Source organism: Martes martes (genome assembly GCF_963455335.1).
Source record: "Martes martes genome assembly, chromosome: 7".
NCBI lineage: Eukaryota > Metazoa > Chordata > Mammalia > Carnivora > Mustelidae > Martes > Martes martes.
The window spans coordinates 99,474,791-99,498,590 of NC_137894.1; the positions used below are offsets into that span (position 1 = coordinate 99,474,791).

Sequence of the window (23,800 nt, forward strand, 5' to 3'; positions counted from 1 at the left end):
TCAGCTGACATTTGCAAAACCTGCTTTGGAAAACGCTGATCTCTCCGGCCCTCCCACCTTTAAAATGCTACAGTCCTTAGCGGCTATTTTCCTCACGGGCGCCATCACTACTTCCCTCCTTTGCGCTGTGCAGTTAGCCTTTCATCCAGTCTGTTGGGCTGAACCTAATGTGATGTCTCTGGCTTTACTTTTCATGACTTTATGCTACTTAAATGCTCACATGAAACTCAATCAGGGTTGGGTCCAATGACCTCTACCAGCTGTACAAACCCCGAGATTTTAGGATTCTTTGTATATTATCACAAACATCCACCGAAGACCAAAACAGGATGTTTATAACCAAGGCTGTTCCCATCACAGCAGTCAGGTTTACTAAATGAGAACTTTGAGATGAAATTCTATAGCCTGCCATTCTGTACATGGCTCTAAACTCAATACTATATTTCCTTGCAACTTCCTTTCGTCTTGACTAATGCAAAAGGAGAATATACAGGGGCACAGTGTGGGTTGTACGGGCTCCCTAGACCCATTGTTAGAAGTGACAGAGTTAAGAATCCAGTGGCAGTGCTTCCTGCCAAATCTGTTCTTTGCAGGTGCAATGAAAGGCTTATCATGTAAGTAAATTCTTACAAAACATTAGGAAACTATACATATTGACCATACCTAATTCTAAAGATATTTAGTGCATGTATTTAAAATTCAGGCAGAGTACGATTCAATTACTGGCAGAGATGTGAGGCCCAGGGACGACAGAATACTGATAAGACAACTTGAGAATATCCACGGAAGTCAACTAGCCAACACTCACAGTTTAGTAAAATTCTAGTTCTATCTCTAGTGTTGGATTACTATATCCTCTTTCTTGCTCTGTCTTGACCCTTCTTCAATGTCACACATTTCTTCTTTAGCCCCATTTCTATGCCAACAAGATTGCTGAAAAATACTTTTATGATAGGGGTGCCTGGGTGGCTCAGTCAGAAGAGCATGCAACTCTTGCTCTTGGGGTTGTGAGTTCGAGCTCCAGGTTGGGTATAGAGATTACTTAAGGAAACTTAAAAGAATATTAAAAAAACACTTTTAAGACATACACTCAAGTTAACTTTCTCAATTACCCAAATGTAGTAGCTGAGAAGACAGAAATATTAACCAACCTAATTAACAAGAGAGCCATTCGACTGCTTTTCCTCCACTGCAGGCCTTACAGTGAAATCTCTAGGTCTGGTCTACTCTACTTTAAGGGGCTCAGGTGCCATTACTGCAACCTGCGCGGGACACCACCGCTTTTCCCAGTGTACTCTTCAGGGCACTGCAAAGTGGGGGTATGGTGTGCGAAATGCCTGTAGACTTGGATACTTCAGCCCCCAATGAGGAAGCAACAGAGAGAAGAAGAGAATGATGACGAATGCTCACACGTCACTGTCTGAAGGCTTTGACAGAACATGTGTAGTGTGAGAATTTCCAAAGGCTGAGGATGTTATTCAATAGAAAGAAGTAAAAGATTCTTACCGTTTGCTTCACATATAAAGGGATAGTTCCAGTACATTCTGTTCTATAATACAGTAATGATGGATTGGAACACAAGCATAATTACTCCTGAAAATAAAGTTATGAACCAATAAAAGGCTTTAGCAAAAGCTCGTTTCAAAGTAAAAATAAGGTAAGTTTTAATCCAAAACATTCTGCTTATTCTAAGTTTTGATAATTCCTGGGACCCTAACTGGGTTAAAACTGAGTGATCTAACCAGTACTCAGAAGAATCATCATAGCATGTACACAAAATAGAGAATAAAATTTTAATGGTATCAAAAACAGAACTTTTTGGCCAATTTAGTACTTGCTGGAATAAAGTGGCAAAATGTTACTCAGTAACGGACTTAGCTTCTAAATCAAGCTGGAATTACACATACTCTGTATATTACTTGAGTATATACAAGTACATTCCATGATAACATGCAGAGACATGGAAACAAGAAGAGTACTATCAAATCAAGATCACCATCTCTATTGATGAAATAATGAATTGAAATCAAAACACCTGTTGAGTAATCCAGAATACCTCACTTTGCCAAGGGGGTTTTAAATGTTGCTCTTTTCAAGAATTCAAATAAACTCCATATGGTTAAATTTGATTTTGTTTTCTCAACATGAAAAATGAGAAGCAGATAATATGCTATAGCTATGGGTATATCTTTTTTTTTTTTTTCTTTTTTCACTCAGTAGCAAATTAAAGGGTTTGATAGACTTTACTCTTCTCAGGTAAAAAGGGCTCTTCACATTCTGGTGGTTAAGAATGAATCCCTTAAAGCTCCTAGACATTTGAGTGTCACACCACCTACAGCAACACATGCTCAAGTACCTTTAAGATACAGTCATATGAGACAGGAGTTTAATTTTCCTGAGAACTAAATTAGACTTATGAAATAAAACAGGGTATGAAAATGACCTGAGTTCACAGGAATCTCTCAATTCAAAAGAGATTGCTTCAGCTTTGCTAAGATTTCATCAAAAGCCTTCTATAGCAAGCACTTCTGGGGGAGTCACATATTTGGTCATGGAGCCTTGGGATCTTTTTAAGCACTAAGAAGTGGTGCTTTCTGTTGTGCAAATTCAGTGAAGGGCCAGAACAGACGAGAGGACTGATGGTGCTGCAGGAAAACCTACAGGTGAGCCTATGGATTCCACTAGTTTGTAAAGAAAGGAGTAGGTGAGATATGCAACTGACAACCATTACTGGGCCGCTAAGAAAATCCTTGTAAGATAAGCGAAGACAGCACCTTAAGTGGAACCTAGCAGAAGCCACTCAGAAGTGAGGGTTGGTTGGGGTAGAGATGGTCCCCTCTGAGTAACTTTCCTCTGCATGTGAGAACCTCAGAACATATTTGAAAAGTAGGGTAAAATACTGGCTTCACAGTCTCTTCTCCAAATTATGCATTGTAACTTCTGTGATTATTATTGTTTGCATACTACTAAGAAGTCACATGTGAATTACTAGTCACTGAACAGCATATAAAAGAATATAGTCTAGCCTCAATCTGAGCTCTTCTGCTTGCTCTGTAATCTAATTCAAGGCACTTTAAAATGTTTTGGTGCCTTAGTGTATTAACATGTAACATGAGAAAAACACTCATTTACTTACCTCAAGGAGCTACCACACAGATGACTGAACCTTAAAGCACTTTGAGCTCCTCAGATGAAAAGCACTGTGGAGGCAATCACAGCAGAGGAAAACTCTCCCAGTGCCTTGGAATCCTGATCTATGTGCCTTGTGTCTCAATAGGGTTTTCTTAAAACACTTCACATGTAAAATGTGTTAGTGGCACTCCATCCCTTTTATCTGTTAATTGTTTGGCACACAGATGTTTATATATTTAAAATAGTTGTAGTACTCACTACTCCAAAGTTGTTTACTAATTGTCCAATAAAGTTAATGAAATGTAGCCACGATGGGAGTACTCCGTGTCAAATTTAGAAAACTTTAGCTTTCACTGAGGTACATGTGACATAATAGAAAGTTCATTTCTTTCAAAATAACTAGTGTTAATTATGTGAAACCACAAGTTTTTAATGAAAAAAATACTGAAAGTATGCCACAGTGTCTATATATTCATCTGAAGAGTACAAAGATGGAGTTTTGAGGAAAAAAGGGACTTAATGCTATAGAAAACAAAGGTGGTTCTTAAATTGCTCAAAGGAAACATTTTAAAAATGTCATGTTTCATGTACTGAAATAAAGCCGTTAGAGGTAATAAATTATAAATACAGTAGTTCAAACATTGTTTCTTTCTTAGCATTAATTTTTCTAAGCAAGTTAAAGTCAAAACACTTGACATCTGTTATCCTCTTGTTTCAAAGGAACTGTGGAAATAGAAGCTTTCATGGAAATCTACAACAGTGATAACACCTGTGATCTTTACATAGACTACACTGGACGTTGGCCATTTCAGATTTACAACATATTTTGGTTAATACATTAGATTCAACTCATTAATATGCCTTTATACTTGGGAGAAATTAGATTGTGATTTATAACCTTACAGTTTACCTAAAATCAATTCCAGGTCGTGCTTGATTTTTCGGCAGGGGGTTCTGTCAGACTCATAATTAAAATGATGAAAACTGTAAATAATTTCTTTCAGACTGAAAAAATATTTTTGTTTTTTAAATAAAGTGCTTTTAAATTCAAATGTTACTTGCCCTAAACAAAACTGAAACACACTTTAACCTGAAATCTTCATATCTTGACACACATATTTTAACAGAAAGAAATCAGTTTTGGGCCATTAATGTCCTTCAAGAGTTCAGATTGGATCTAAATTGGGTTTTGCATTATTGTCGTGCTCATGTTTGTACATGAAGGTTAAAAGAAAGAGGGCAACATCCAAGGACGACCAATAGGCAGTATGTGATGTAACAGCTGACCAGTAGCGGCTTTCCACAAGTCCCTCTCTGAGTTCAAAATCAATTCTGTGATCCAGTTCCACTAAAAAGAAAAGAAAATCAAACAAAGGAAGAAGTATTATAATATGTTCTATATAGACTTCACCTAGAGTAGAGAATAAAAATTTAGCTAACAGAAGTGATTATCTTAATAATTATCTTTTTTTTTCCCTTCAGTGACTTTCCACTCCAAGCTTATGGAGGGAAAAAACCCCCCAAAACACAACACCCAAAACAGCCTCAATAGCTCAGGATTCTATTTGGTGGAGTCCTTTCTTCTGTATACTCAGGTCAGTATGGGATAATAAAAGAATACAACAAAAAGATTTCCTTGGTATCACAGAGTATATTTGGAGTAAAGAAACTGGGCTCAAATCTTAGACTTCTCATTTACTTTTTGTTCCTAATTTGTAAAACAAGGAAAACAGCCCTCCTGCAAAACTGGGGGCCAGGCTTATGTGCCATAATGTCTGTGGGGGTGCACAGGTCACTCAAAGGCTTCTTGCCTGGGGAGGCCTGGTCCATCACCTCGCTCAGTGGTGACTTTTTGCAGTCCCAGACTCCCCACTTGGCTGCCATCACACTGCCTGGTCTCCATGCAGTCAGCAGGGCCTCACGTGCACCAGGGACATACAAGTGCTCACTAAATGTATGATTGATAAAGAATGCACTGGGTAGCTGGGACAGTTAGATCGGGAGGAACAGTGGTGATCCTTGGGAGGAAGGACTTCATTTTTAACAGGGCTGTCCTCAAACAAATCAGTGAATTCAATTAAGTCTTTTTCTAAAACCCACAGAAAGTTCTTGCAATACTTGTTAGAGAAAAATCAAGGCCATAAGAGAATTACAAAGGATTCATTTAATACGTCCTTAGAGGTTAAAAAAAAAAAACCACTTAGAAAAACAGTACTTCAATTTAGGAACTCCTTTAAAACTGTCATTGAGCTATACAATATTTTGAAGGAATGCTCTTAGAAACCAAAAACACTCAAATTGTTGTTCACAGTGCCAGAAGATGTGGAAAGTAAAAGGTGGCAAAAATAAAGGAGGCTGGAACAAAAGTTGGGTTTTGCTTTCCACTGAATTTGATAATTGCACATAGAAAATCCTATCACTCAAGAGAATGCTTTGATATAAATGTTTAGCTAATGCTTATTTTAAAATAGGTATTTAAAAATGCATATAGTTGTTACTTTTCTATTCAACTATGCTTTTCTGATAAGGAAAATCCATGGATCTATCTATACATTTTCAGGTAAGATTACCCTTAAGCAGCATAAATACCAATTAGGTTAGAAAACACTTGTAAAATATATTGACACATGGGGTGCCTGGGTGGCCCAGTGGGTTAAAGCCTCTGCCTTCTACTCAGGTCATGATCCCACGGTCCAGGGATTGAGCCCCACGTCAGGCTCTCTGCTCAGCAGGGAGCCTGTTTCCTCCTCTCTCTGCCTACCTCTCTGCCTACTTGTGATCTGTCTGTCCAATAAGTAAATAAAATCTTAAAAAAAAAATATATATATATATATATATATAGACACAGGCCTTTTACAATTTTTTTAAACTGCCATTTTTCTCATTTAAATTACAATAAGCTAATCCACAATACATCAGAAATAGCTGAAATCTATATGTGGAACTGTGGGGTAGTAATGTCTGAATCTTTTGTATTCCATGGGACATTTGAGCTTGATTTGTAGGCACATTCTGGCACAACAGACAGGAAGATGAAAAAAGAGGGAAACTGGAATTCTCAAGCATGATGAAGAGAAGTCATACTGGAATTAGTTATAAAGAAAAGAAGAGCAATAAGAGGAAAAACAGAAGAGATGAGAAAAATACACATTAATATCGGCGAGGACCACCAAGTTATAATTTCTACTTTAAAATGCCACTGTTGAATGTCTTCCTAGTCTAAGAGTCTTAAGTAGAATTGTTATTTTAGAATCAAAGAAAGGAAAATTTTTTCTGTTATAGCAAGTATTATTTGGCTTTGATTTCGTGTCCCTGACATTTACTCTTAAATGCTTTACATTCGTGAAACACTGCCTTTCATTTCACTTAAATGCTGTATTTAATTATCACATGTTATAGCCCTTGCCATTCTTATCACCTACAGGGACTCTGTCTCCCTTGCTATTTATCTGTAGGCTGTCTTCATCAAAATGGGAGTAAGGTAGCCGGCCTCTACCTGATGAATTGGTTTTAGTCTCTCATTTTCCTTAAAAGGTTTACAACAGGCAGTCTGGCTGCTAGTGCAGCTGACTTCACATATGTTGGTTCTGCAGGTGGAGAGATGGGAGTTAGGTGGGCCCAGGTCTCATCTTCTCTCTCCCTTTTACGCAGATCTCAGAATTTCCAAGGGAGCAAGGGTCTAGATGGCAGTACCATTCTTCATGTGCTGTGAGATGCCGTCTTGGCCAAAGCAGGCCCAAATCTATATGGGACTGGCTTGGATGTACTTTCTCATGATTAGCATATCAAAAATGGGTGGCACAACACAGCTCATAGTTTTTTCCTAGTTTCTCTCACTGAATTAGGTCAAAGAGAAAGGAAAACATAAAATCATTACTTTGTCCTTTCTTCTCTCTTTTGAGTGCTTAAGAACTAGAATACCTCGATCCACAAAGAAAGGACAGAGATCCTGAAAAACTGAAGAGAAGTAAAACTGAGAAAAAGACTGTTAGATTTTAACAATCCTTAGCAGTTTGCTCCTACTGCTTGAAAATGTGGATTCTTTTCTTTTCTGGGGAGTCTTGCATACAGCCCTGTTTCTCTTCCTTTCCCCCAAAGTGAATGTCTGTAGTTCATGAAGTATGGAAGTAAAGTGTCATCAGTACTGTGCATCAGAGAACTCTCCACACAAGGCTTGTCCACATGGATGTAGCATTAAAAAAAAAATATGTGTGAACAGAAAGAGAGCATCTTAGTATTAAAATGTGTACTAATTGGATAGGTTTCTACTGTTTTAATGGAAACATCTTAACTTCCCTGGAGAGAATTTTTCAAAAACTTAACAGTTACCTTGGGGCACCTGGGTGACTTAGTTAAGTGTCCGACTCTTGGTTTCAGCTCAGGTCATCATTTCAGGGTCATGAGATTGAGCCCTAAATCGGCCCCTGCGCTCAGTAGGGAGTTGGCTTGGGATCTCCCTCTTCCTCTCCCCTCCCCCTCACTCTGTCTCTCGCAAATAAATAAATCTTAAAAAAAGTTACCTTATTTGTAAGTAGTAATTATGGTCATAACTGCATGATTTTTGGTTACAGGCAGACACCAAGAAAAATACTAGTAAAGGAAACTGTGTTTTCAAATGACTGGCAAAAGATTCTTTCATAAAAAGATTATGCTGAGTTCTTGTTGGTAATTATGCCTTCTTATTTTTGTGCTGCTTCAGCGCAGCTGTACATTTCATGTGGTTAGGTGTTTGACATTCAAGGAATATTTACATTTTGAGAACTGTTATAATTTCAAATATACTTAAGAATATTCTCCAACTATCCTTCATTTGAAAAAAAAAAAAAAAACTCTAAAATGAGCTTTATAGGGGTGCCTGGGTGGCTCAGTGGGTTAAGCCTCTGCCTTCGGCTCAGGTCTTGATCTCAGGGTCCTGGAATCGAGCCCCGCATCGGGCTCTCTGCTCAGCAGGGAGCCTGCTTCCCCCGCTCTCTGTGCCTCTCAGCCTGCCTCTCTGCCTACCTGTGATCTCTGTCAAATAAGTAAATAAAATCTTTTAAAAAATGAGCTTTATAATTAGTTTTCATATCTGCCAAAATAATTTCCCAACACTAATCTATCCTGAAAAATACTCCAAATACCTCATGTTTGATAACAGATGGACTTTACTGGTAAATATAGGCTCTATGGGTAAATTTTGAATACAAAAAACTCCAGGAGATGGCCAGATTTGTTGGACCCTTTACAATCTGTTTTTTTTTTTTTTTAAAGATTTTATTTATTTGACAGAGATATCACAAGCAAGGAGAGAGGGGGAAGCAGGATCCCTGCCAAGCAGAGAGCCCGATGTAGGGCTTGATCCAGGACCCTGAGATCATGACCTGAGCTGAAGGCAGAGCCTTTAACCCACTGAGCCACCCAGGCACCCCTACAATCTGGTTAAAGACACTTTTCCAATAGTATTTAGAACCCTTTCCTTCCCTTCAACTCTCTTCTGGTTCTCGCTATACCCTGTGCTTTTTGCTTATGTGGTTTCTTCTCCCAAAACATCTTTTCACCTCTGCATGTCCAAATCCTACTTCCACAAAACCTTTTATGATTTTCCTAGGTGAAGGCATTTTCTCCTTCCCTAGAACTGATAGAGTCTTTTACCTCTATCTTTGTTATGTGGCTCACCATAGTCTACCATATACTGTAATTTTTCATGTAGTTATCTACCTCCGTATTAGAATAAATATTCTCTAGAAAATATTTAATTTCCAGCATTTAACATCTTTGTGGGCAGTATTGAAGTCTGTTTCATTTTGGTATCTTTTCTAGTGATGAGCTTGGTGCCTTGGCTCATGGCAAACCTTTAACGAGCAATTGTTAAACGAAAAAAAGGAGAGGAAGAGAAATAGAAGCCATACACATATTACCATTTGAATCAGTTTGGTGTAGTTATGATTAGTGGTCTAGTTGCCTAAGATAGCAGGGATGGCTTTAAGATTGTAGATATAAGGGTTACTTGAATGCAGGATAAATGAATGGATTAATATTCCTTCATCTAATTAAATATGCAAAAAACACAAGTCAAATAATTTCTTCATGGATTTGACTATTTACATGAGCAGGGGCAAGAGAGAGCACTTAATATAAGATCATTCCTTGAGGGAAATTCATGAAATTACATCAACACAAACTGTTGCTAGGGAGCAAAAAAACCCCAAATCAGTCTGTTATATTAAAATACTGTTTTGGAATTTTTATCAAGAAAGAGGTTTTTTTTTTTCCTTTGAAAATAGAAAAAAAAAAAAGGATGGGATATTAGCAATTAAATAGAGAAGTTGTAAAATTAGATGCGGTAAAAAATCAAAGGAAAAACCTCCAACATATTTTCTGTTAAAGTCAAATCCAATATTAAAAAAAGAAGAAGACGAAAAAGATAAAGGAAAGAGAGAAGAGCTGTGGAAAAAGGAATGAAAGTTAATGATAAAAGTGATTTTAAACTAAGATTAATCCTTAGTGATACATTTAGAATCGGCTGTAAATTAAGAGACTGAAAATATCTCCTACATTATAAAATATTAATTTTTAAAAGCAACCTGACCCCTCTTAAATAAGATTAAGTATTTGTGTTGAAACCAAATACCAGCAGCTATGGCACACCTCCAGCCTAAGGAGTGATGTTACTGACACCTGAAATAACTGGGAATGATTAAATTTCTTATACTATGAAACCTTTTTATATCTAAATGTCTTACATGAAAAGAACAGTGAACCTCTTTGAAGCCTTTAGGACAATAAAGAAGGAAAATGGCCTAATGCGTTTCTTCCCTCTCTATAAGTTTCCTTCTTTGTAGAAACATACAGAGTATCATTTTAGCACATTAAGTGGCTAATCAACACTTTGGTTTCAGGACCTGCTACTTAAGAATAGAAAGTACATATAAAATAGTCTTCAATGGTGACATTCAAGCTGATCTCATAGAAGAACTGATGCATAGTATTCTGAATGCTATTCCTGACATATACCATACCGAGGGTATTATCTTTATTCTGCATTACATTTTCCGGAAAAAGAAGTTGTGGGAGATTAAAGAACGATTCCTGAAGTCTGAAATCTGTGAAAAAAAAAACACAAGATGCTGTAAAGTGTTGGCTGACGGTTACAAAGGGCCTTCAGTGATGTAGTGGCCAAAAGTTAGAATACTATTCCCAAATATGCTGATTAAAGCTAGCATACATAAAGAAGTACACACTTTGGTTTTTATGAAGAGCTCTTTCATGGAAAATGTAAGTGTAATTAACTTTGAAATACAATGTCATAATCTGTTAACACCCAGATATCCCCCAAATTTGTAGTTCATATAAGTTCTAATGTAGAGGCAAAACGTGCTAAAAGAAACTTTTTTTTTCATAATATGTTAAAAACACAGGGGAGTACAAGAAATGGAATCATAAAACCACTGTATATAAACCTGGAATTTTCAAAAGAAATGAAGAATAACTATCTTAGATGCTTCAACTTGATGACAATAAAGTGGTTTCAACAGACAACAACACATAATCTTCAAAGACAGAAACCCTGATTGATTCATGAATTCAGTCTGTGTCCATCTTACCCTCAAAAAGCAAGAGAATCAAAGAGTCCATAGCTTCAGAATAAAGGTTATCAAGAACTGAGGCAATCAATGTAAGCAGAAAGAAGGAAGCCAGAATCACCTAATCACAATGACCAAATTCCAGAAAGAAGATTTAAGGAAGAAAGGCTTTATGATTTGCAAGATAGAGCAAGTATGACATAAGGAATGTCGAAATTAGGATTATATAGAAAAGTGCATTTTTGAAGCGAGTCTAAGAATTAGTAAGGCAAATCTAGGGAATTTGGTTTAAAAGGTGGAATTCCATAATAGTTTAATTACATAGATGTCTAGAGATAAATATATGTTAACTAAGAGTCATGATTAGCTCAAATTTGGTGGAGTCTACAGTTCACAAGGAATTTACCATTAGGACCAACGAAGAATTTATATGCAAGAATAACAGAAAGTGTATTGTTATCAAAATATAATGATGCAATATAGCTAAGCATCTCTCTAACTGTTGTCCTGAAAGAAGAAACAGGTTTCTCTATCATTAATTTTGAAATTACTATGTTAAATAGTAAAAAGACCTAAAAAACAGCTTTCTTCCCTCAGATCCTATAGATTCTCTCTTTATGTCTTCATTACCCTTTCTCGGGGCATTAACATTACAAGGAATTGTGACTTTATACCTGCCATCTTACACAATTCTTTGAAAGTATTTTTCCTCAGAAGTTTAGAGTTTTGACCTCTGCATGTTACAATAGAACTGTTTTTTTATAGTCACATTCCTGATATTAAGTAGAAATGAAATCTTAAATCACCAACAGTATAGGAACTTATGTAAGAAACTAAAAAAATGAAGTCTGTACAAATATCAAAGTCTAAAAGGAATTCTCTACGCACTGTTCAAAAGGCTTACAATTATAAAATTTTCAGTACGCAAGCATATGACATAAATAGGATTAAGGTTAAAAAAAATGCTACTGGTCCAAATTGGAATGTCCAACTTGGGAACGCCCAGGGTAATTCCTTTTGTAGTGGGGTTGACTGTGGAGAAAGATCCAGCCTCTAGGACTGCCACGCCTGAGCTTCCTTTTTAAGCACATTTTATGGATGACAATGGATGCTGGTCATCCATTGAAAATTTAGAGAGCAGACACAGCAAGAAAATAAGGTTACAAGTATCTGAAATAAAATCTGCTTAAACATTTATTGAGAAAGGAAGCAAAGTTTTCTGCTTGCTATATAGTCACAAAAAGCAACTAGCTTGAGAATCCACATTTCCTTATGTGAATCAATAGAAAAATAGGACTCATTAGTCTTATTTTAATGGACACTTAAAAATAAGGTTCAAATTTAGATGTTTGGAATTAAATATATACTAAATGTATAAGAGTTTCACAACTATTCAAGATTTTAAACCTTAGAAATCTACTGGAAAAAATTAAATAAGTCCAGCTTAACTATCCATTCATTCCCTCACTTCTTGAATATCTACTTTTGTTAGGTAGCTGAAATAGGACTGAAAGCCATACAGTGGGTCCAATATAATAATATAAGCTTGAAAGTCTTATAATTTGGTTGGATGAAGGGGACTGTGGAATTAGCAGCAGGATGGCTTTAGCATAGTAGCTTTTAAAAAGTATTAAGAATATACACAGCATAGGTCTGAAGCACTTACATGAATTTTTAAGGTCATATTTAAAAAAATCTACTTTATAAAAATCAGGGGGTGCTCATTCCAAAGAAATCTGTTATACACCAGGCCCTGATTATTACTATTCTTAACTATTAATTCACCAATGCAGAGAGTAAAACTGCATTTACCTGGGAATTATACTTAAAAATATAATCAAAGTATTTTTTCTTTAAAAGCAAACTTATGCTTTAGATTTCAGAGTTGACTGTTCCTGTCAGTATCTTAATCCTCTCTGCCCTCAAGTTGTAAGAGATATGGTATAAACATAAGGAAAAAAGAGTATGAACTAACATGCAGAATCCAGAAAGCCAGAACTGCTGTGTGGAAGGGTCTGCGTTGCTACAGTGGTTGTGGGGAGCGAGGCAACTGGCTTCTTCTCATCTTCTATTGAGTCTTTCGATGCCTCAGATGCCTGTGATGTAGATGAACGTCCAAATCTTGAAAACAACATTCCTCCAAGGCCCTTTCCAATGCTAGCGGCCCCTGCATTTCACAAAACAGGGCAGTCAGTCTGCTGAATTACGCCACATACCAAGCTAAAGAACACCAGCCACAGTTACAGCCAACTGGCAGAGGAACCAAGCCCTAGTCATATTTTTCCAGGGTGGGAACATAGGAAAACTGCAATTTATATTGTTGGTTTCTAAGTAAAAATGGTGTTGAATAGAATGAGAGTTGTACAAACGGTAGGAATAGAGCTTACCAAAAAAGGAATAAAGATTCTATTTTATTCAAGTGTTCATTGTTTATTAAAGTATTTGGTAAGATTAAAAACTTTAATAACAGAACCAGGCCATCAACATGGGTCTATATTTACTACTGATATACTTTACTACTGAAATTAAGTGAATGTTTTACAAAAAGCTATCATAAATAATCTGTATGACAAAGTGAAATGTCAATGAAAAGCCTATTTATAGTGCCATCTTGTGGCATTTTATATTAAGAAAACCCAGAACCAATGGACTAATTCAAGTGGCACATAATTGAGCTCCAGCTCTACAACAACAAACACTGTGGCTGGTGATTGTTTAAAGAGAAATTAAATAACCTGTTGCCCCCAGGATGGACACGGTTTGAGAGACATGAATCAGAGAATGGGTTGGCAGGGGCACCCTTAGAACTCACGTATTCCCTCATTTTACAGATGAAGCAGACCATTAAAAATGATGTGACTTGGGGAGCCTGGGTGGCTCAGTGGGTTAAAGCCTCTGACTTTGGCTCAGGTCATGATCTCAGGGTCCTGGGATCGACCCCCACATCGGGCTCTCTGCTCCACGGGGAGCCTGCTTCCTCCTCTCTCTCTCTGCCTGCCTCTCTGTCTACTTGTGAACTCTGTCAAATAAATTAAAATATTAAAAAAAAAAATGATGTGACTTGGGTGCCTGGGTGGCTCAGTTGGTTAAGCAATTGTCTTTGGCTCAGGTTGTGATCCTGGAGGATCGGGATTCAGTCCCGCATTGGGCTTCCAGCTCTGCGGGGAGTCTGCTTCTCCCTCTGACCCTCTCCTCTCTCATGCTCTCTCTGTCACTGTCTCTCTCTCAAATAAATAAATAAAATCTCTAAAAAAAATGATGTGACTTACCCAAGATCTCACAGTAGGTGGCAGGGCCAAGATTAAAATGAGGGCCTTGATTCCCAGACCTTTTCTTAACTCTCCAACTACCTCATAGTCTAAAACTACAAGATTTGATTTAATTAGAGAGCCTTTAGGGCTTTTGGCTCGCAATATGAACAGTGAGAGGATAGTTAATGCTAAACACAGGGATTAAATGTTGGATATCTTATAATACATAGAATATCTTCAAGAACTCCAAATTTAATGTCTATCTAAGAAAGCGCTTATATTTACTAATAAGAAATACTTATGAGAAATTACCTAATATACTTGCTTTGCCTATATTTGTTATAGATTCCCCATAGTGCCGGCGGGACAAGACTGGTGAGGTCACAGGGCTTGGTACTGTTGAAATGCCTTCATTCTCTGAAATTGAGGTAGGTTCTTTTGCTGGGTGGAGAAAGCTTGGCTTCATATACTCATAAGGTAGAGGATTGGAAGTATTATACCAGTGGATCTGGACAGGTGAAATGTTGCTGTAGTGTTTCAGTATTAACGGTTCTAATCTATAAGCCTTGAATTTAAAAAAATTCAAAGAAACACAACATTAAGGCACAATGTTTGGATTTTACTAAACTGTTTATTCTTATTCTATTGCATGCTCAGCAGACCTTAGGGAATTAAAAAAAAAACCCTGTTATTTCTAACATGCATTCCTATTTGTTTACTGTTAATAATATGTAATTGGTCTAATTATATATCTTTAATGATGAGATTATTAAAAAAAACCAATTAGCACTGGTCTAAGCTAACAGTGCCCATTAATTTGTTTTTTAGAGAAACATTCATTTTATGATGTTCTGATATCATCTAACAATTAGATTTATGTTAGTCTCACCAACAAAGCTGAAGCAGTAAACAGTAAACTAGAACACAATAAATAGGGTCAATCGATAATATAATCTTATAATCTATATATAAATATAGATTTATATTTATCTATAAATCTATAAATATAATCTATAATATAATCTTAGGAGCTCTTAGTAAGCTCTAAATTTTCAAACAGATTAACATAATAACACAAATTAGACGCTGATACAAGACCATTTGTCTAATGTGAAGAAGGGAAGATAGAGCAGAAAAGGCAATGAATGGATTTGGCCAATTAGAATTAGAATTCTCCAAGTTCACATTCTGGCCTCTGTTGTTTATTAACTGTGTAACACCTGCCAAGTTGTAAGGTCTCAGAGATACCATTTCCTGAGCTATAGGAAGGAGATTAACTTTTCCTACCTCACAAGGATGTTGGGAAGAACAGATAATGTTTGTAAACACTGCCTAGCACAGTTCTAACATAAACTTTGTTAAGAAAACTTTACTTAAAAAAATCACAGGAAAACCGTAAAATGAATAATAAAAATAACTTAAAATAATACAATGACTTTGGAGCGCCCCTTTATAATATAACAAAGATTATATCCAGAACAGAATATACAATGAAAACTCAGAGTTCCCCTATGAACTCAAGTTCACGTTCAAGTTATAAGGCAATGAGTAAAATGAATGTATATTAATGAAATACTTAATGTCTAGCTGGGGGTTTTCACATATGTTTTACTTAATACTAACAACCTTATAGGTAAAATATTATCATCTGCATCCTACAGATAACGAAGAGTCTCAGGAGAGACTTGGGCAAGATTGTGCAGTCTGTATTTTAATGTAATACTAGTTTCCAACTCAAGTGAAATTTATTTCATAAATATAGTGTTTTTGATTCTTTAACATATAGGACATTTTCTAAAACTCTTGTATTTAATCAATGCTATATTTAATTGGTACTAGCTAAAGATCTTTTAGAAGACAAAGCTATTTTTCTGAGAATGAATGCTATTTAAAATGGTTTGTTTTACATTTAGTTATACCTAGCCCTGTCCCCAAAAGGATTTAAGGAAGCATTTTTCTCATCTAAAAATCTTACTTGGTATTAAATGGTCTAGCTGGATGCAAGATCACTGGAGTGTTTACATTAAAAAATTATTAACAGTACAAATATAAGAGAAAAACCTCAAATTTTATAATCCCATCAGGCTAAAATAACTTCATTCCTTTATTCATGCTTAACATAATATTCAAATATTTTCATTTCTCAGGTGACCTACTAGACACATTTCAATATTGAAGCATGCTTTAGAGAAAGAAGACCTTAGAGTGGGGTTTTAAAATTTATGCTTGTTGGGTTACTGGTATCACAACTGATAATGGCTTGACAGTCGAGAAGACTCCTGGTTCCAGGAATTAATTGTCCAGAGATAATATTTTTCATTATGCTCTTACACTATAACATAAATACATCATCTCTAAGGTATCTTCTGAGCCCTAAATTAACCAAAACACAAAAGTCTTAAAAATATGAATCTATGAAAATATAATCAGATAAATGAATTCATTTCTCCTTAGTTCAGTTGTACCTTGCAATATTTCTTAGAGGGTCTTTAAGAATGATTTAATATTGAGAGGAAAAACATCTACAACTGCAACTCACCACTGGATCTGTTGGATGAAAAATATTTAGTAACCGGTTACAAATTTCTCTGGGCAAAATATGGTCTTGACTTCCAGTGTTTCCTGGGCGGATGCCACGCAATGCCAAGAAAACTGCTAGTGGGGATCCCATGCAGAAGAAATTCTCAACCTAAAATGATAGTTACCTTAAATTTTAAAACCGGTGAAGGGTTTTTCAGCAGAATTTGGGCACAACATAATACATGGTAAAAATGTGAATAATAAAATTATCTTCAAATATAAGTCTTCTTTTCGTAAGCTCAGATGGTATCCGCAATTATTTGTTAATTATATGCCAACCATTAGTTATTCTAAAAATCTATTTTCTGAAGCAACCTTCATTTTCCTTAACTCAAATAGAAAACAATGAATGAGAAGGAGGAGGAAGACCTTCACCCTCTTAGCTTCACTGAGCTACTGTTTTGTGGTAATATTCTAGGTTCCTGTGAAGTCTATGGAGACCACTGTGTAGAGCTTCTGCGCTCAGAGTTTACAACCCTGTGTGGGAGGCAGAAAAAATAAATGAAGAGGGGGAAAGATTGTTATAAGAGAGTAAAGAAAGGAATAATTCCAACTCTGAGGGTGTTTATACAGGAAGAAGCATTCCCCCCACATAGTTTTTTTTTTTTAATTGCAGTGTAATTAACAGTGTTTATTAGTTTCAGGTTTATAGTATAGGGTTTCAACAACTCTAAACATTACTCAGAGCTCGTTACAGTAAGTGTCCTGTTAATCCCCTTCACCTAGTTCACCCATCGCCCCTGACCCCATCTCTCCTCTGGCAACTACCAATTAGTTCTCTGTATTTAAGAGTCTATTTGTCTTTTTGTCAATTTGTTTTGTTGAATTCCACAAATGAGTGAAATCATAATGGTATTTGTCTTTCTCTGACTGACTTATTTCACATAGCATTATACCCACTAGATCCATTCATGTTGCTGTAAAAGGCAAGATTTCATTCTTTTTTATGGCTAATATTCCATGGTGTGTGTGTGTATATCTATCTAAATATCTGTATATATATCTACATACATATAGATATATATGTCACATCTTCATCCATTCATCTATTGATGGACATTCACGTTTCTTCCATTATTTGGTTATTGTAAATAATGCTGCAGTAAACATAGCGTGCATACCTTTTCAAATTAGTGTTTCTGTATTCTTTGGGTTTGCACCCAGTAGTGGAATTACTGGATTGTACGGTAATTTCTATATTTTTAATGTTTTGAGGAACCTCCATACTGTCTTCCATAGTGGCTGCACCAGTTTGCATTCCTACCGACAGTTGAAAAATTGTGTGTCAGGAAAATGTAACTTGGAATGAGAATATATGGAACCTTGACTATTTGACTAAAAAAAGTAGGACTTAATTGATTTTGTAGGTAGTAAAGAAGAACAGGATTTGACCTATGTTTTAGGAGGTTAGTAAACCTGGTAGTAGTGTGTGGATGAACTGGAAAACAGAGTCTGATGACTCAGAGACGAGTTAGGAAACTACTCAAAGTGCTTAGGCAAAAGATAATTTGAACTGGGCCGGGACAAGATGTTCATTCAGAAATGGAAATGGGAGGGGAGAGGGTGCAATCGACATGACTGAATGGAGATGGGGATGAGGAATGAGTCAGAGGCAAGTTACAAGCTTTGGGTCTGGCTGACTGGGAAGACAGTGGTTCCATTTACTATAACAGGAAACTCTAGGTAGTCCTGCTTTTGCTCATATTAAGTCTGAAGTATCTGTAACATATCTAATGGGCCGAAATTTTAGGGTAAGAGATGTAGAGTTGGATATGTCCTCTCCCAAGTCTATGTGTCACCATTACAGAAGTGACATGTAAAGCCAGAGAAGGGGTAAGATGGCTTAGGAACTGCACAGAGTAAGAGAGGGCTTTAACTGGAAATAGGAGCAATGTCTACATTTGATTAGCAGGGGAAGGAGACTACAAAAGGGAGAGTGAAAGGAAAAGGAGAACCAGGATAATGCAGTACACATGGAAGCCATGGGAGAAGGCTTCTAGAAAACTAGTGTGGTCAGCAGCACTGGATTGTATACAGAATGTGACACCTCTTCCTCCTAAAGTCACCCTACACCTCTCATATGTCCCATTACCCTGATGCATGACACTCCCAATTCTCTCCTTCCCAACATCAAAGAAGTTATTCTAACAGACTCTAACACTTCTCCTCATGGCCTCCAATCTGGACTGCACTGTAACTATACTGTAACTAACTTGTCCCTGGCACCAATTTTATGTACCTTTAATCTGCCTCCTCACCATATCTGAAGTGATTCTTCTTTTTTCCCAAATGAATCAATATTTATTTTGAAAATGGTACCTTTATGTTAAAGAATGTCTGAGAAGTTTTTGTTTTTATAGGACTGGGTAACATCAACATGTCTGAGGGCTGAAGAAAATTAACTTGTTAATTAAAATGATAGGAAAAAGCATTTGAAATAGTGACACAGATGAAAACATCAATTTTGAAAGGGTTAAGATAATTAAGAAAGGATAAAGATAAGAAAATAGTTGAGATAGAAGCTATGTAAATCCTTTCTTTTTTCTCTTATTCTTTCTCTCTCTTTGTAAATCCTTCTGCTATTTGATAGACACATGTACATACATACACAGCCTAGCAAAATGCTTTATCCTTTGGTCAGGCATTTCATAAATGTTTGTTAAATTGCTAAATCCCTGGAATTAATAACTTTTCTTTATGATTGGTACGCAGGTCACAGACAAACACACCAAGTAATTATTCTAGGGGTAATGATTACCTTAGTGAGATCTACATCCATCAAAGAACTTCAAACATGAAAAAGAGCTTCAGACATCTAGTCTAACCTCCGTGTCCATAGAGGAGCAAACAGATGAATTTGAGATTTTAAATGATTTGGCTGACATTACATAACCAGTTAGCAGCAAAGCTTCATGATCAGAAACAAAGTTTCCCACTCTCCAGACGAGTATTTTTCAGGTTTGTTTGTCTTTAAGTTCAGTGGTCACCTACAACAATTTTAACACCTGTATTCTGAAAGTAAATCCATCTATTCTGTTCCTCTTAGATCTCTGGAGTCCTAAATATTTGCCAGTTCATCAGATATTCCTTTTTAAATTTCAGATTTCTGTATTTTTTCTCTATGAGTAATCAAATAACAATTAAAAATCCATATTATTAGATGACATGACTATGTTTTAGAAGAATACACAGTGTATAAGTTCTAATAATATGGTATTAAATTTTGAGAACCATGATATACTTGGTGGATCATACTCAACTCTCCAGTAAAAAACCCAGGACTTGAAATATGAGAGTTAACTTTTTCTATTAGATCAATTCTACATACTTAACACATTGATCATATATAATAATGGTGGTAGAGATGGAACTCAAATTCCAGGTGATGAGTCCAAAGACCATGCTCATCCGGTTTTTAAATATAATTTTACCATGTGGCTTTTAAATGTGTTAAGTGTAAAAAGAAAACATTGTAAATCATAGAGACATGCTCAGTAAGAAAACTCTTACTGCTTTAAAAAAAATGTCTACATCATTTCACTTAACCTGGATACTAAGTTCCTGTAATAAAGAGATTTCAATATAATACACTATCCCTGGGTAAATATTCAAAAGCAAATGAATATTAGGGAAGTTATGCCATGCTCCATTTAACATTGCAAACAAGTTCTCTGTCATTCAGTTATAGACTGTGTCCTTTCCAACAGTCAGGTCAATGTCCACATCTCTGTCATTCTTTATTCTTCTAAACCACTGCTTTCAACAGCTCCATTCTGAAGCTCAAGAACCCTGAAAAGTTTCCTATTGTTCAATGAAATATAAGTTCTTCATTTCTAGCTTTTCCTGTATCCCACAGCCCACTGCCCGATCCTATGCATTCTAGCTAAACTGTTTTGCCTGCCCCAAACTAACCACATACACCCCCATCTTGTGTTTTTGTCATACACTGCTCATCGAATGAAATGCCAGTTCTCCAGCCCTAAAATCACCACTGATTATACTTCTGCTTATTTTTCTTATCAGTCACAACTAGCTGGTTACTAAGGCTTATTAATTCTAAATACTAAATATTTCCCAAATCTCTTTCTCTTTTCACTATTTGAGATTATCTCATGTTTCATGAGGTACTATGAAGTCAGACTCCGCCACACCTTTGTTATGCCGTTTCTTTTACACAGAATAGCAATTCTCCTTTCCTCCACTCAGCAAGATCCAATTTACTGAGATCAAGTACAAATGTCATTCCTCTGCAAACCTTTCCAGGCAAAATTAAAACCCCTCTCTCGTGTATGTATCGTTCTACACATTGCTAATAGTACCAATAACACTGTGTTACAGATCCTGAGGGCTGGGAACCATCTTGTCCATTCTTTTTCTTGTAGAACCTCCAAATTAGCAATGTCCAACACACAGTATGTGCTCAATATACACTCATTTGAAAGAAAAATTCAGATCTCACTTGAATGCTAATATCATGCTTCAAACGATGTTTGAAAAGAAACTGAGACAAATAATGAAAATCTCATCTCTCTTTCCTCACCTTAAATTTTAAGGCAGGTGTTTGTGTCATGGATGACGCCTTCAATCCATGTAGCCGTTCTTCTATTTCTCTCAGCCTAGAAAGCAGTATGAGATTATGAATGCATATTTATACTTATCATTTCATAAACATTAGATGCTCACTAGTTCACTCAAGAAAATGATGGCCCATTATCCAGTTCCTCAAATTAATCCCTACTGACAATATTTAATAAATGCACTTGCTGTAGTCTATAAATGGTTATAAAATGATTAGTAAAAGTAGCCCTACTCTTCATAATAGCTGCTGTTGGTAACTTTTTGGGAAGATCCTTCAGAAAAACGTGAGGCAAATACAAGCATATATACATCTTTAAAAAAAACCCACACTGAATGCTCATATCATATACACTGTTCTATGTCTTTTTTTCTACATTTAATAATGAATCTTGGCGGTCTTTTCATGTCATTGCCTCCTGATCTACTTCAATCTTTGTAAAAGCTGTGTAATTGTCCTTCATACAAATCAACCACAGTTTATTAATCCTCTGCTGATGAACATTTGGGTTATTTTAATTTTTCCTATAACATTCTATATCTACTTACATTTAATAAAGAACAGAACTAAATTTTTTAAAAAATATTTTATTTATTTATTTATTTGACAGACAGAGAGAGATCACAAGTAGGCAGAGAGGCAGGCAGAGAGAGAGAGGAGGAAGCAGGCTCCCTGCAGAGCAGAGAGCCGGATTGGGGGGGCGGGGTGGGGTTGGTTCCCAGGACTCTGAGATCATGACCTGAGCCAAAGGCAGAGGCTTTAACCCGCTGAGCCACCCAGGCGCCCCCTAAATATTTTTTTTAAAGGTGCAGTTCACTTTTTTTTTTTTAACGAATTTTTTTTTTTTTTTAAAATCTCAAATGCTGCTCTGGGCTTGCTTATATTTTCTTTCAAAACTATCAATTATTTTGACACTACAAAATTTATGTATCTAGCCTATGGTATTTAATAATATTCTAAATGAAATCCTTAGACAACTTCTATAAGACTAAAACAAATCCAAGGCCTCTGGAATAAAAGTTTTAGTCAACTAAATTGTTTGTTTTTATATGATGCTAATTATCAAAATCAGTGGCTTTTCACTGTTCCACTAGAATTGATGAGATGCATTAAGAGGACAAAGAAGAACAGAGCATGTAACTATAGAGGAAGATAGGAATGTGTTAAAGAATTATTAGTATCAGGAAGGCCACAAGTGATCAAATAACTGTAAATCTGTGAAAAAAGTTATTTGTCAAGGAAAAAAAAGGTTTTAAAATTATTTTCAGAATCATAAGACAAAGGTCCATCTCTAAGATCTGTAAGAACTATAAAGGATTATAAACTGGTAAACACTTTCGATAAGGATTCTGTGTGGTGACTCAGCTTGGAATAAGTTTTAGATTTCACTCCTAATAAACTGTGAAGAAGAGATGGAAGGAAAAAGTAGATGGTGACCAAACAACTTATTTCGTGCTACTGGAACACACATGAATTAACATGAAAATTAACGAAACAGTCTCTAGCTGGTCAGGCGTGTTCTCTAATAATCTTCGCACTCCGAATAATACATTTTTCTTTATCATGAAAATCTTACAGTGCTCTCATAAGATGTTCAGTAATTTCCCAAAGACTTAAAATGCTTTGCAGAGACTAGGTATTTTACCGTCGTTTTGTTATATAGAGTTCATCCAGCAGATGTCGCTCTTCGTAGCTCATCCACCGTTCATCTGGCAACTCTTCTTCCTTCTGCAGCAACTGTTCATAGAGCCGAACCGGATTCCAGCCAGTCATTATGTCATAAGTGATTACACATCCCAAAGAATGTGACACTATCGAGACTTTACCCCCTTTTTCTTCAAAGTCTGGATTCCGAGAACAGAAAAGGGAATATAATCGATTCAGCTCTTGCTGAAGGCCTTTAACTAGCTGTTTGAAATAAGAAAACATTATCATATTAGAGTAGTCACTGACTTTGCTGTAGACTTTATCTCTAAACTCAAATATATTACGAAAGAAAAACAGACATTACTAGCCAAATATGTCTAGGTCATTAAAATTAATTCAGGTGCTTCAAAACCTTGCAGAAAATGAAGAAAAGTATGCATAATGCGTAATCCATCTCATCACTAAAGAATAAAGACAGATATACCCACCTGGAACTTTTCACAGTCCTTATACCAACTATATGAACCAGCAGTTTCACAGATTAAAAACAAAAAGTTCCACGCAGATTCCCGTATGTTTTCCAAAGAGACCCTTCAAATATTTTCTTCATTGCAACCTATTCATATGCTACTCTAAATTTTTATACTTTGTAGTTTTAAGCTATAGTGAATTTTAGATAAAGAATTTTTCTGAGTTTATGCCAATAGATGTGCCAACATACATACTATTTCATTATGCATTTAGATAAGAGTAATGTAAAGGCCACTGTATGATTGAAAAAAAGCTAATGTTGATCTACTTGATATTCCAACATTCCTATTAAGTTGGCAGTATGGATATGAGTAAAAAGTTATTTTTTGTGGCTGCTAAGCAGGGCTTTTTGAGGCGTAAGGTGGGAAGTATCTTAGTCATTTTTCTTTGTAAAATTGCTTCCTTTGAAATTTAGCTTTAACAAATATTAACTGAAATATTCCATAAAGTCAGAAAAATGTTTGTTACCCAACCCATACCGGGCCCTGACCTGAGTTTTAAGGCAGTCCTTGCCTCCTCTT

At 36.1% G+C, this 23,800-nt stretch overlaps 1 protein-coding gene across 3 annotated transcripts in view; it reads right to left on the reverse strand.

Moving 5' to 3' along the window:
• Positions 1-1,779: 1,779 nt before the first annotated feature.
• The window catches only part of DDHD1 (DDHD domain containing 1), a 95,631-nt gene continuing 73,610 nt past the window's right edge, over positions 1,780-23,800 (reverse strand). For 2 of the 3 annotated variants that reach the window (XM_080807332.1, XM_080807331.1), the window contains 7 exons: positions 22,747-23,009; positions 21,066-21,141; positions 16,485-16,634; positions 14,258-14,510; positions 12,670-12,861; positions 10,131-10,214; positions 3,540-4,480 (listed from right to left, as the gene is read on the reverse strand). In XM_080807332.1, coding sequence (XP_080663458.1) covers positions 4,299-4,480; positions 10,131-10,214; positions 12,670-12,861; positions 14,258-14,510; positions 16,485-16,634; positions 21,066-21,141; positions 22,747-23,009 — 1,200 coding nt within the window. In that variant the 3' untranslated portion in view covers positions 3,540-4,298. Of the gene's footprint in view, positions 4,481-10,130; positions 10,215-12,669; positions 12,862-14,257; positions 14,511-16,484; positions 16,635-21,065; positions 21,142-22,746; positions 23,010-23,800 lie in introns of all 3 variants that reach the window. The other variant, XM_080807333.1, reaches the window with a different exon arrangement.